Raw genomic sequence first — 14,102 nt, 5'->3', positions numbered from 1 at the left:
CAGGGGACCTTGTGAGGCCTGGAGGCTCAGCCCAGAGACGCAGCCTGTGGCCCCTGCCTCCGCACCGCCACCGTCCGCGCCAAAGGTAGGCTCCATCCTCCTGTGAAAGAGTCACCCAGGGCAAAGAATTCCCCTCCCACCAGGCCTGAATGACAGAATATGCCATTTTCCCAACTGGGTCTTACTCTTGGTCTCCACGGGAAGTGGGACCCTGGTGCACAGCGTGTCTGAAGTTTCCCTTTGCCTCTGGACTTGGCGCTGGGGTGATGGCTTCTTCAGCTGTCGCCAGGGGACAGGAAGCGCTGCAGAGGCAGGCGGCGCTCGTCACTCCGTCTCGCATCGCAGTCTGGCCACGGGGAGCAAAGGGCTGCACTGAAGACCAGGACGCAGATGGTTGCTGGAGGTCCACGAGCCGGGACTGCCCAGAGGCTCTGCCGGCCTCTGGCTACCTCCCTGACTTCCCCAGGGGCTCTCAGTAAAACTCTCAATGAACAATGGCCGGCAGGGGAGAGAGGGAGGTTGGCATATTTTCTTTCAACAACAATTATGGCACAGTCTGACCCTCCTGACACAGCTGAACAAAGCAACCGCTCAGAAGTTGGTGGAACTCACCGCCCAGGGTGACTGCGGCCGCCCTGGCCCTTGCCCAGTTGCACGGGAGCCACCAGCTGCGCCGCAGCTCTGCTTGGGCGTGGGTGCTAGCCCTTTTGCTCCAGCCAATAACCTTGCATGGGGCTCTGACCGCCTGCCAAGCAAGCTGCAGGAAAGACAGCACTCTACGGGAAGAAGCAGAGGTGCATGACAAGATCTCTTTAAACACAAACTACAGGGTTAACAGGCACCATTCTCACCGGTGTTCCTACTCAGGGGTTTGATGCTGGGGAAAGATCCGGCACTTGGAGCTTTCTATTTTCAATGACTGAGCCACCATTATCCTAGACATCTCACCTTTCACTCCAGTCACACTGAGTTAATTCTGAACCAACCATTTATCATGGAAGGGAACACAAAAAGCACATTAGCCAAGAAGAGCTATTAACACACCTGCGTGTGTGCCACGTGTCCATACATGCCCCCCCCCGTCAGTCTCCTGAAGGAAGAGGTGTGGTGGTGGGTGAGTGCCCAGTGCCCAGGACCCTGGCTGCCATGCCCCTCCCCATGGACAGAGGAGGGAGACACCAGCGGTGACAAGAGCAGGCAGCGCCCCACTAGAGGGGCCGCCCTCTCTCCCCACTCTCTGCCTGCCTCCCGCCACAGCAGCAAAGGCAGGGGCAGCAGAGCGGACCTGCCTAGTCCCATCCTCAAGTCCTGCAGACCAGAAGACAGGATCCTTAAAACCAAGGGCTCTGCTGCTTGCCCCAGGCCTCATCTGTGTGGCAACCAGAGCTACCTAGTCTCATCCTTGGACTGCAGAGTCAGGGCAGCCACAAATGGGTGGCTCCTGCTGGGCCCTGGGCCAAAGAGAGTCTTCTCTGCCATTTCTCCAGGCTGGTGAAGAACAGAGTTCGGATCTGTGGGCAGGACAGGATGGCTGGCTAGTACTGGCATGTGAGCTCAGGACAGAAGACCCCAAAGCAGGCTCTCTCTCCTCCCTCACTTCACAACCTGGTGCTGGCACCAGGTCAGCTCTGAGCACAAGGGCCTCCCGCCCCGCTCCCCAGTGTGCCTGGACCGTGGCTCCTGCAGAAATGACTCTGTCCAAGCCCGTCGGTTCCCTTTGGACTCGGGCTGGGTGGGGCAGCACCAGGTAGCACTGTGACTGCCGCTTCCATCCGGCCACTCAGCCCAAACTGGTCATTCTGTCGAGGCCCCCGGAGCCTCGTCAGCCCTGGGGCTGCGTGACTGGGCTGTGAATGTGCCACAGCAGATGGGACGGCCTGGTGAGCACCTCGGGGAAGGGGCCTGTGCTTGGGGAAAACAGCCCCCGTCCTCTGAGGGAGGAGACAGTGAAGAGGCAGCTGCCCAGGAGTGGGGAGAACCAGGTCCCACTGGCCACCTGACCCAGGCTGGCTCTGGCTGGGACGAGATTGCCGAGCTGACCTGCATGTGTCCAGCACAGGACTGAGCCTTAGGAATGACAGTGATGCGTGAAAACTTAAACTTTATACTAAGTAATTCTGTAAAGGTGAGTCAAACCAATACACTTTCCAGGGGAATTGAGCAGGGAAGGGGGCAGGGCTTAGGAAAAGCTCAGACTTTGTCTCCTTGGCTGGCTCTCCTACCCTGCAGTGTCTTTATCCACTGGGCTGTGATGTTTGAATTGACAAAGCTGCTCCAATCTGAGAGTTTGGTCCACACAGAGACTAGGAAGACATGAGGCATTCGGGGCCTGAGACAGGGGCAGCACCAATGAGGGGGGGAGGGTGCGGGCAGAAACACGAGCATCGGCCAGAAGGGCAGCTGTGCAACAGATGTCCCAGAGCCAGAGGGAGGGGGCGGGACACAGGGACGCCCCAGCGCCCCAGCCCAGCCTCCTGGGGGCGGCCTCCTAGGGCCCAGGACGAGCCTGCCGCTGGAGGCCCACGAGGCGCCCCCAGCCCTGCCCACCCCCTTTTCTGCTTCCGGAGAGAAGGTTTGAGCCCTAGGCGCAGGTACTTTGGTCCCCTGAACAGCCACCTGCGTCCTTAGCCAAGAGAGAGGGGCTCCAAGTCCCACAGCCATGAGCAAAGCTCGAGAGCGGGCAAGCTGCCCAAGAGGGTACGCGAGGCCCCTGCTAATGGCGCTTCACTCTCCAAACAGAAGCTCCTCTAGGGCCGAATATTACAAGTAATCAAAATATGCGAAGTATATCATAAATTCAAACTTCCTTTATCACAATGGTGATCCTGTTTTACCTGTTAGAACTAAATTTACAACCCCAGGTAAAAACACAATAAATCAAGTAAGTACAAGACATAGGCAACAAGAAACACCAGAAGACACTTCAGAGTCCAAGTGCACTGAGCGAACAGGCTCGTCACAGAACACGGGCTTCCCTTCAGGAGCCGCGACCCTCCACACCTTCTCCACGCGGCGCTCACCCCGGCCGGCCACGTTAGGCCAGGCGCACTGACCCCTTGGCAGGCAGAGATGTGTGTTTGACGCGTGCCGCAGGCCTGGCTGCTGCACCCCGGGTCCCCGCCGCCGCTGTGCCTCCCCTCTGGGGCCACGTGGATGCCTGTGCCTGGCTCGCCGCAGCCAAGGCCCTGGGTCCCCACAGTAATGCCCCTTTAAAGCAACTGTTTGATGACGGCCTCTCGGTGGCACTTTGGTCATTGTATTACTTTGGAGCAGAAAGTCCACATCACACTTTCTCAAAGTTCCCATCACGGGAAGGAGTGGGTCTGTCCAGGTGCGGGGCTCCTTACCTGGCCAGTGCTGCTTGTGGGTGGCCCTGGTGGCTGCACAGGGCCCACACCTGCGAGGGAGAGCGCCGGGGCTGGCATCGCTCGGGCTCTCCCATCTAGAAGACGGCTGGTGTCGGGCTCCGGGGCTCTGGCCTGTGTGAACCTGTCCACCAGGTAACTTATTTTCTGTTTTGCTTTTTGGGTTGTAAACTGAATGTCAATACAATCAATCAAGAACATCCTCTCTGCAGACACCGCCGTGTGCGGCACAGGGAGCTCTGGAGGGTCTGGAGGCGAGGCCAGCAGGCACCTGGGTGAGGCACTCATGGTTTCTCAGATAGCTCGCCATGGCTTCGTGCGGCCTGCCTGGCCACACACACGCCGCAGCCCTGCTCAGGCCCCGCACACACACTGATGTACGCTCTGAAGTGAGCTGAACTGAGTACCTTCACTGTATATGTGGCTATGTAAATTGATCTGCATGTACATAAATATCAAAAGAAAAATTCCAAGTGTCTGTTCTCTGAAGGAAGGCAGTCCTCACCACTCTTGGCAATTTCTCAAGGGATTTGGGGACCTAATAACTTCACTCCCCAAATGGAAAGGACATGAAAACAGGCCGCAAAATTTGTCGAGTACGAGCCCCCAATAGAGACCATAGAGGTATCCCTGCTGGGACAGGGCGGTGAGAAGACACCTAGACACTGGATCAAGGGCTACCCAGAGCTGAGCAAGGTGGCCTGGCCCCGCCCCTGGGTGGGACGGGAGCATCGCTTCCCGCCTGAAGCCCTGGCCTACGCTGGCTCCTGGTGCTCTGCCCACTCAGGCTGTGCCCGTGAGGCCTGGTGCCCGTGCAGGCACATCAGGAAGCAGGACATTTCTAACACTCCTTAGTGCCCCTGCTTTGCCAGAGTGGTCAGGTTTGGGGGGTCGGGGGTTTTTGCCACTCAGCACAGCTCTGTAGGTAAGTTTTCCATTACTTCCAAAGCACCTCTAGGACATGTGCCCAGCACGCTGGCCAGGTCCTCGGTTGTGGCTGGGCCATTCCAGATGTTCTGCCAGGAATGCCCACCTGTGGGTCTTTGGGCTCCTGTCCACCCCAGCTCTGACAATTCCCCAGATGCCCCAAATCCATTCAGCCCCTCCTATCATACAGGGCCAGCGTGCTCCCCACCCCACCCCAGGAGTCCTGCAGTGGGTATAAGCTGCAGGCTGGGCTGTACTCTCCACCACCACTCCATCCCCATTCCCTTTTCCCTTTTCCTCTCACTCTAAGGTGTCTACATTAAATAAGAAATTCAAAAGTGGGCACGTAGGTCAGTACATTGGGCTTAACTGAAATCACAGCCTATGATTCAAACTCCCATGAAAAAGCAGACTTAAGGTAACAGCTGGACAGAGGTGAGTCCCAACCAGGCTCACAGCGGACAGTGTTCTCAGCTAGGTGCCGCCAGGCTCCGCACCAGTGAGGCACCAGTGAGCCAGCAGGCAAAACTGGCAGGAAGCCCTGGAGGTCACTGCTGCTGGCAGGGGCCTTGCATGGGCAGGCGCTGCTTCCTTGAGCGAGTTCTGAGCCTTCACCTGCTCACATGTGGATGGTCGAGGGCACCAGAAGTTTCAGCGTTCCCTGGAGAACAGATGAATGGCGCTCCAGAGATGACGTGGAGAATGTACTCTTGGCTAACCAGAGTTTCTACATAATTAAAGTGTTTGTAATCTGATGTTTTTATTAAATGTATATAGGCAGATGTTTATGTTAAAACTTGATTCTGTGTCTATGAAATTGAAGTCTGAACTGTTGTATCCCTGGGAGGCAAAGGAAAGGTCCCGTGTTGCAGGAGGACGGGCTGGCGGGAGCCCCTCGTTGGGCCTTGGTGGTGGTGGCAGGCCAGGGGCAGCAATGGTGGTGGCGGGCTTGGGGTGGTCTCTAAGGCCTCCAGAGCTTTCCAGCGGCTGGCCGCAGAGGCAGGTGTGGCCTTCCCCATGGCAGGCAGCATCCCAGACTGGCCGGTACTTCACAGTGATTGGATCGAAGTCAGTCTGTTTCTGAGGAGAAAGCACAAGCCTGTCACTCCTGGGACTCTGGGACTTGTATGGCCCCAGGCAGCCCAGTCCTCACCGTGCCTGGGTGGCCTTGGGAACTTCTTAGCTCCCAATCAATGTCCGCCTCCTGCCAGGGAAGGTGAAGAGTATGGGAGTATTGAGGACAGGATGCCAGCTGAATCTTTGAGGCCTGCAGTCTCTCAAGGGACCACACCAGCCTGGGCCTGCCTGACAGCTGGAGCAGGGCTTTCCACACCCACAGGCCATCCCGGGCCTCAACCCAGTGCCCCCGGCGGCCACCCCACCTGGGGTCCTGCCCTCTCCCGCCTGAGCCTGCCTCCCCTCGCGGCTCGCTGGAACACACTGTGGTTGAGCAGCGGGGCCTACTTCCTGATGCATGCTCCATCTTTTTGAGTACATACCTAGGAGTGAAATTGCCGAATCAGATGGTATTTCTGTCTTCTTTTGGGGGGAGGTTTACTGGGGATTGAACCCAGGGACTGAACCCATTGTTATCTCTGAGCTACATCCCCAGCCACCTTTTCTAGTGGTACTGGGGATTGAACCCAGGGAGATTCTACCTCTGAGCTATACCCTCAGCCCTATTTTAGTTTTTACTTTGAAACAGGATCTTGCTAAGTTGCTGAGGGTTTATTAAATTGCTGAGACTGTCCTCAAACTGGCGCGCCTCCTGTTTCATCCTGGTATTACAGCATACGCCACCATGCCCGGCTCTGGTCATATTCAAGACAGTTGATTTTACATCTTTGACTCATGATTCCAATGTCTGGACTTCCTCAAGGATGGTGCCTATCAAATTCTTTGTTTTTCCTGTGACTGGACTACACTTGCCTATTTCTTTGTATGTTTTGAAATTTTTGTTGAGAACTGGACATCCTGAGTATTATATGTGGTCACTCTGAATCCAGCCCCTCAGCCTCTCACGTCAGCTGTTGGAGCTTCGTGGTGAGGGGTCACTGAAGTTTCTGTTCTGCTGTCTCTGTAGTAACCTAAGATTTCCTTAAGTGTATGGATCATCAGAAGGAATGGAAGGTTTTTAAAAGGGCACAGGGGGCCAGGCGTGGTGGCGCACGCTTGTAATCCCCACGCTTGGGAGGCGGAGACAGGAGGATCGTGCAGGTTTGAAGCCAGCTGCGCGAGCTGGCTTAGGAGACCCTGTTTCTAAATAAAAATATAAAATAGGCCTGGGAGTGTAGCCCGGATGTAGAAGGGCTTCCAGGAACCCCAGTACCACCAAAAAAATAAAAAATAAAAGGGCACAGGGGTCTCCAAGTCCTCTGTGGTCAAGAAGCTGCCTCAGGCCATGGGGGCTGGAACAATGACTGGCTGCTATGCTCATCCCTCAGGGATTAAATGAGGGATCAGCAATCAAAATCCAAAACCCTGATTTGGGGAAGACAACGTTCTTATTTTGCACCCTGGCAGCAACAAGCCACGCCAGGAAGCTGGGCCACAGGCAACTGCAGGTGTGGGCTGCAGGGACGGGGGTAGGGAAAACGCTGTGTCCATCAGTCGTCAAAGCGCCTCTGCCCCTCCATGCTTCTCCTCGGGCTGCTGTAAACAGTCAACTAGACTCCAGAATTTTAGAAAATAGCTCTTCACAGTTACTGCCACCTCAGTAGTTGTTTTATTTATTTTTTTCTTCAGGTCTAGGGATGGAACCCAGGGGCATTCTACCTCCGAGCTACACCCCCAGCCCCGTTTTTTATTCTTTATTTTGAAACAGGGTCTCACTCAAGTTGTGGAGGGCCTCACTAAGCAGCTGCGGTTGTCCGCAAACTGCGATCCTCTGGTCTCAGCCTCCCAAGTACCGGGATTACAAGCGTGCGCCACCACGCCCGGCTCAGTCGTTGTTTTGATGGACAAATGGCTCCTACTCTACCATCTTCTGAGATGTCACTCTCCCAGGTTGGCCTTTGTAACAAAACGTATTCAAAACATCGTCATCCCTCTTGAGTCTAATCAGAAGTGGTACAGAGCTGGACACAACAAAAGGGCACTTAGACCAACTTGGTCAAAGCCTTCCAGGCAAAAGAGGAGAGACATCCTGCTCTGCACTGAGACGTGTAAAACCAAGCGCAAGAAAGCTTCTGTGCCGTTCTGGTTCCAGGCTGTGGCCCTGGCGACTCCAAGCTGCAGCCTTGGAGGAGAGGGACCCGGAGGAGGGGAACATCGCCCTCCACCCTTTCCTCAGCAGGAATGCCGCTGGGTTGGAGAGACCAGCAAGGAGCCCCGAGCTCACACTGACAGCGACTTGGGCCCCGCGGGCGTCTGCTCTCTGCGTGCCTAACAGAGCTGGTGTCACCTTTGCATGTGGGCATGAAAAGAAGAGGCCTTCTCCAAATGCTGAGCACACAGAAAACCCCATCCCCCGCCAAATAGGAGTACAATTTCAAGGTTTGTTTTTCTTGAATGAGTAAAAGAAACAATAGCATAACTATATTTCAAAACTGTTGTGTTCAAAGGAGTTTACAATATTCAGAGAAAGAAAAAGAATGCTATCATTTTTATAGGCCTTTAGTAGAAAGCAGCTGGGGTGGAGGAAATGCACACAGTGGAGCACCACCTAGAAACGCTGAGGTTTCTAAGGGGCAAAATGTTACACTTGGTCTTGGGGGTGAGGTGCCAAAGACAAAGCCCCACATTTAAGCAGCTCTTGCCAGCATCTCCAGGGACAAACCCACACACTGCTCAATCCCACAGACACTTTCTGGATGTCTCCTGCACCCCCCACTACAGCCGCCCCTGCTGGCAGGCAGAGCTGCCATTTTGGAGCCCCTCGACTAGCTTAAAATAGTCTTCTAAATTTTACTTCTGAGTACTAAAATACCACGATACAGAGAAACTGAGGAACAAATTTCAAGCTTTGAATTCCATGTATGTCCAAGAGAAGTGATTTTCCATGATAATAAACATTTCTTCTACATCAAGAACAATAACAGAAACATAAGACAGAATTTTCATTACTTAAAAGCACTTCATGTGTCTAAAGACAAAGGCTTTTTTCCGTTTGTTTACCAATTTGAATTGAATTTCCTCTGATGTCTTATTGTTTTCTTTTACCCGGAGATTGGGAGTCTGTGTGGCTCAGATGTTTTGATCTGTTATATTGCTAAGAAGTGGCTAGAAAGAATTGGGTGCCTTCAGGTTCACCCTGTTCTTTCCCCTACAGGTTTTAAAAAAGCATGAACCAAGCCAGGTAAGGCGGCACATGCCTGTAATCCCAGTACTTGGGAGGCTGAGACAGGAGGATTGCAGGTTGGAGGTCAGCCTCAGCAGTTTAGTGAGGCCCTCTGCAACTTAGTGAAACTGTGTTTCAAGATAAAAAATAAAACAGGGTACGGTGTAGCTTGAGTTAGAATGCCTCTGGGTTCAATCCTTAGTATCACACACGCAAAAAAAGCATGAACCAGTTGAGCTTGGTGGTGCACGCTTGTAATCCCAGCATTTGGGAAGCTGAGACAGGAGGTTCACAGTTCACAGACAGCCTCAGCTACTTAGTGAGGCCCTTTGAACTCTGTGAGACCCTGTTTAAAAAAAAAAAATAAAAAGACTAAGAAATAGGGCTGGGGGTGTGGCTTGGAGGTATAATGGCCCTGGGTTCCATCCCCAGTATTGTAAAAAAAAAAAAAAAGCATGAAACAAACAAAGAAAAAAAAAAGCCCCCTTGCAGCTTGCAGCCCTTTACCCTATCAGGCTCCCATGGCTTCTGAAGCAGCCAGGCAGTCAGTCCTGCTGCCAGGAAGCCCAAGGGAGAGCAGTGGCCCCCATGCGATACTCAGTGCCCACCAGTGAGCGCACCCTCCCCTCACGCATGGCTCCCGTGGACTCTCACCTAGCTGAAGTCCAGCCTGGGGACTCGACGACGTGTCAAGGGGCTCTGAGCCGGCCGGAGGGGCACTGGGCTCCCGCGACTCGCTGCTCTCAGACACCTCTGAATAGGTGTCACCCAGTCCCTTTGGAACCGCCGTGGGCTCGCCAGCGCCAGGGCCCTGGTCCTCGCTGCCTGTGTCTGCCACGGCCCTGGTCTCCTCACCCATTTTCTCAGCAAACCACTGCTTGACCTGCTGGGAGCTCATCTGGGTCTTGTCGCAGAGGTTCTGCAGGTCCTCCTCATACAGCGTTTTGTGTGTCACATAATAGTCCTGCAGCAGCTCCCGGTTGCCAGGGGCGATGAGCAGCAGCCCCGGCGGGAAGTTGCCTCGCTTGTAGTCTTCGTACCACTTGAGCTGACCGTTCTTCAGGGCGTACCTGCTGTCTCCGAACCAGCGCACTACCTCTGGCCGCGGCAGCCCCGTCTGGGCCATGATGGAGTCATAGTCCTGGTTGCTTGGCCACTGGGTCTGGACGAAGAGCTGCCGCAGTAAGTGCCGCTGCTGGGCCGTCTTCTTGTAGCTCACCTTGCCTGGGGGCAGCTCCGCCAGCCTGCTCAGCCCAGCCTCCTCGGGCTCACAGGCACTCAGGCCTGGAAGCTCACTCTTGCCGCTGGCCTCGGTGACCCGCAGGTTCTTGAGGTTGATTTTGATGGGGCTGACTTTGCGCTCCGCCAGCGTCTGGCTGAGGAGCATTTCTGGGGAGCTGTTCTCCCCAGGGACCCTCAGCTCGCTGGCCACCTCCCCTTCCGCGGCCTCACCCTCAGCAGCCTCCTCCTCCTCCTGAGGCACATGCTCATCAGCCCTCTTGGGCTCCTCGACATTCATCTTTTTCCGTCTCTCTGAAAACCAGCTGTCAATCTCTCTCCGGGTCATCTTTGTTTCGCTTCTCAGGCGGTCCAGCTCCTCGTCGAGTGGAAGTGGGTTTTGTGCAAAGCTGCTCTCCAGGGCTCGGAGCTGCTCAGGGGCCCTCTCTTTGTACTTGGTTGGTGTGAAATCAGGAGTCTGGTGCCAGGACTGCCGCTTGGCAGCAGGGTGGCTTGCTAGCGAGGCCGCCGTGGGGATGCAGGTTAGCTCAGGGGCCTTGGAGGATGGGGTGAAGGGCACCTCCGGCACAGAGTCGATGAGGATGGAGCCATGTTCCCCGGGCATCATGGCTCTGGAGCCCTTCAGGTTGCGGCAGTGGTACCTCCGGTCGCTGAACCACTTGCGCACCTCTCTGGTACTGAGGCCAGTAACCTTGGTCAGGTGCTCAACCTCACTCTGCCCTGGGAACTGGTTCCGACAGAAGCTCCCTTTCAGAGCTGACAGCTGCTCGTGAGACTTCTTGTTTTTGTACATGCTTGCATCAAGGAAGGCTTGGGAAGTAATGCTGGGGCACGCCGTGAGGAGAGACTGGGCCGCGTTGACCACCTTCACGGCCGATGCTGTATTTGAACACACAGTGTTAATGGGCGTCACAGTTGACTGCTTGGGGACAGATGTCACTGGCAGGGGGAGAGATGAGCTTGGTGCTTGCAACCCATTAGCCATCAGTGGCTGAGTGACAAGCAGTCCCCCTGCTGTGCCCTCTGGCTGCCCCACAACGTGGCCTGGGAGAGCAGCCTGGATGAGATGCTGGACATTGCCAGCACTGGCAACCAGGGGGGTGTTTAGAACAGTGATCGTGGGCTGAGGCACAGACTGGATGACGGTATTGAACATCTTTTTGCGGGCATCCTCAATTTCCTCAGGGGACCAGCTGATGCCTTGCTTCAGCCTCTGGGCTGTGAACCAGATCTTGAGCTGTTCCTCCGGGTACTTGGTCACCACGGTCAGGTAGCAGAGCTCGGCTTTGGTTGGGTAGGGGAACTTGTGGAAGGAGTTCTTTAGGAAGCTGTTGGAGTCCATGGCTGCATTGTACGTCGGGATGCTGCTCAGGGGGATCATCACTTTGGGGAGGGCCTTGGATGTGGGCAGGGGCTGGTGGGCATGGTGCTGGGCATGCACGGGGGGCTGCTGCTGGAGGGAGAGGAACTGTGCTATGCCTGCCGGCAGGACAGGCACTGTTCCGATCAGCGGCCCGCTGGCAGTGTGGGGGGGCTTTGCAGAGCTGGCAGATGCCTGGCTGACTGGAGCTGCCCCGTTGACGGAGGCGTGGTCCCCATCTTTCCCTTCTGTTTCTCCAGCCGCTGGCTTAGGCAAGGCCTCACCCGCAGGCTGGCTGGGGACGTTCTCCTTGAGTGTGTGGATTTTCTTGGCCTCGCCTTTGCCTTTCATTATCTTCATGATTGGAGTCTTGGTGATGATGATCCCAGCCTGTCCGTCCGTCCCCTCGGCACTGAGCTCACCTGCTGGGTCAGGCGTGCCGCTGCTCTCGGGGATGCTCTGCTCCACGACCACGTGATTGTCTGGCTTGGCCACACTCCACACAAAGCTGGCTTCCCCCGAGTGGCACTTGGCATTGTGCAGAGATAGCCCCTCAGGGGTTTTTGCCAGGAAGCTGCACATACTGCATATAAAAGTTGGGTCTTTATTGAAGTCCGTGTGCTCTGAGTTCATATGGCCCACAAATTGGGTCATGTCCTGGGACCTGAAATCACAGTCTTTACAGGAATATAAATAGCCATCCAAAGTGTTCCGATGCCCATTGGCCAGTGCAGGGGCGTCAGTACTGCTGGAGCTTGGGGCTGCCTCGTTGCTGGCAGCAGGCGCCTCTGGGGCCGGGTCCAGCTGGGGTCCTTCAGGCAGGGCCTCGGCTGGCTGGGCCTCTGCGCTGGCGCCCTGCAGCACCACAGTCTTCACTGGGATCATGCATGGGGTGGTAGATTTCCTCTTGCTGGCCATGGTGACAATCACTCTGGTGGTCAGCAGGGGAGAGCCTGTCCCATCAAGGGTCTTAGAGTACAAATTCCAGCTACTCCATGAAGGTCCGAAAACCAGCTCTTAGGACAGCCTTTTGAGTTATTTGCAGAAAACAGGTTTTTCTTATTAAACCTGAGGAGGGAAAAAAACATGATTAAGATATATATATATATATATATAATTTTTTTTTTTTTTTTTGGTACTGGGAACTGAACCCAGGGAGGGCATTTTACCTCAAAGCCTACCTACAGCAGTCGGGCCTGTAGAAGAGGTCATGGCCCACAACTTAATCTTTTTATTATTTTTTAACACAGGGTCTCACTGAGTTGCTGACAGTCTCGCTAAGTTGTGAAGCTTGTCTGGAACCTCCAATCCTCTTGCCTCAGCCTCCCAGTACTGGGATTCCAGGCATCACCACACCCAGCTTACGGTATCTCAGATTCTGTCTGTTTCTCAGCCCCAGACACTCCATTCTGCACCTCTACCATCTAGGCTTTTCACGAGGAGCTCGCTGGCAGCTTGGATATGAGGTTTGGGTCAGGTCCCCTCAGCTGCTAATAGAAAAGCACCCTGGGAGCAACCTGGGGATGTCCCAGTGCCACTTGACAGACCAGTGATGTTTTCTAGTTTCTTTCCCCTATACCCTTGCATTAAGTAGCTCAGTTTTAGAAACAAAAACATCCTCTTTGGGACTTCCAAATGAGTTCTGACCATGTCAGAGTGAGTACAAAAGACCCAGTGTAATGCTTGTTTAAATGTTTGGGCCAACAAGGTTTCTTTTCATAGCCTTCCCACGTAGAGCACGCCGCTGCCACTTTGTCTCCCCGGGCCACGTTCAGAGCCCAGAGCTGCAGTCGCTGGCAGCAGGGAGGGCTGGGGAGGCTGGCTGCTGTGAGGGCCTTGCCCTGCCCTGCCCCCCATGTTCCAGGCCACAGGAAAGGGGTCGCTGTACAGTTACTGACTGTACCTGGAACCACTGTCATCAGATGCAGCCAAAGGTTGGAGGATCCAATATCCACAGGCCCAGTTTGTGGCCCAGCCATTCACTGTGGGTTCACTGGGTGCAGCAACTCAAAGTCCCCTCACCCTGGGTATGCATGCTACATGTGACCTTGGGTTATGCAGAATTTACTTTTCATTGTTATTTTCTGCTTTTATTGTTTCTTAAAAAAACTATTATATCTTTTAGCTGTTTGAAATTTATTTCAATAGCTGCAGGACTGACTTTCTGCATGTAAAATAACTACTAATAATTTTTTCATGAGATACAAGTGCTTCTATGATTCCTGTATTAACATAACACTATAATCATCATTACCACCTTTTTTTGCAGTACATTATAATGCTATAATGAAGACTCATAATCTAATATTACAATAAAATTATCACCAGTATTAACATAATGATGTAAGCACGTCTACACAAATACTTCCACACAAATGTTCGTAGTAGTAGTATTAACAGTAATAATAAAAATGGAGAAGCTGGTTATGGTGGCGCACGCTTGTAATCCCAGCGCTTGGGAGGCTGAGACAGGAGGATTGTGCTGGTTTGAAGCCAGCCTCAGCTACTTAGTGAGGCTCTCAGCAACTTAGTGAGACTCTGTTTCCAAATAAAATATAAAACAGGTCTAGGAGTGTAGCCCAGAGGTAGAGGGCCCCTGGGTTTCATCCCCAGTAACACACACACACACACACACACACACACACACACACACACTGGAAACAACCAAAGTGCCTATGAATTGCTAAATGGATAAATATGTGATATATCAATTTAATAGAATATTATTTAGTCATAAAAAAGAATGAAGTTAGCCGGGCGTGGTGGCGCACGCTTGTAATCCCCGCGCTTGGGAGGCTGAGACAGGAGGATCGCGCTGGTTCGGAGCCAGCCTCGCTGGCTTAAGAGACCCTGTTTCCACATAAAGTTAAAAAATAGGTCTGGGAGTGTAGCCCGTGGGAGTGTAGCCCGGAGGTAGAAGGGCTTCCAGGAA

At 53.9% G+C, this 14,102-nt stretch overlaps 1 protein-coding gene across 1 annotated transcript; it reads right to left on the bottom strand.

Moving 5' to 3' along the window:
• Positions 1-275: 275 nt before the first annotated feature.
• On the bottom strand, positions 276-12,088 carry ZHX3 (zinc fingers and homeoboxes 3; the record flags this gene model as incomplete). The annotated part of the gene is made up of 8 exons (XM_080716507.1): positions 276-397; positions 613-776; positions 1,391-1,511; positions 1,745-1,931; positions 2,950-3,055; positions 3,348-3,442; positions 9,079-9,125; positions 9,226-12,088. The coding sequence occupies 8 exons, from the start codon at positions 12,086-12,088 to the stop codon at positions 276-278; spliced, it is 3,705 nt and encodes a 1,234-aa protein (XP_080572633.1).
• Positions 12,089-14,102: the final 2,014 nt, after the last annotated feature.

Source organism: Muscardinus avellanarius (genome assembly GCF_963383645.1).
Source record: "Muscardinus avellanarius genome assembly, chromosome: 19".
Lineage (NCBI taxonomy): Eukaryota > Metazoa > Chordata > Mammalia > Rodentia > Gliridae > Muscardinus > Muscardinus avellanarius.
Note: the sequence above shows the minus strand (reverse complement) of the source record. Positions and strands in the feature narration are given on the sequence as shown.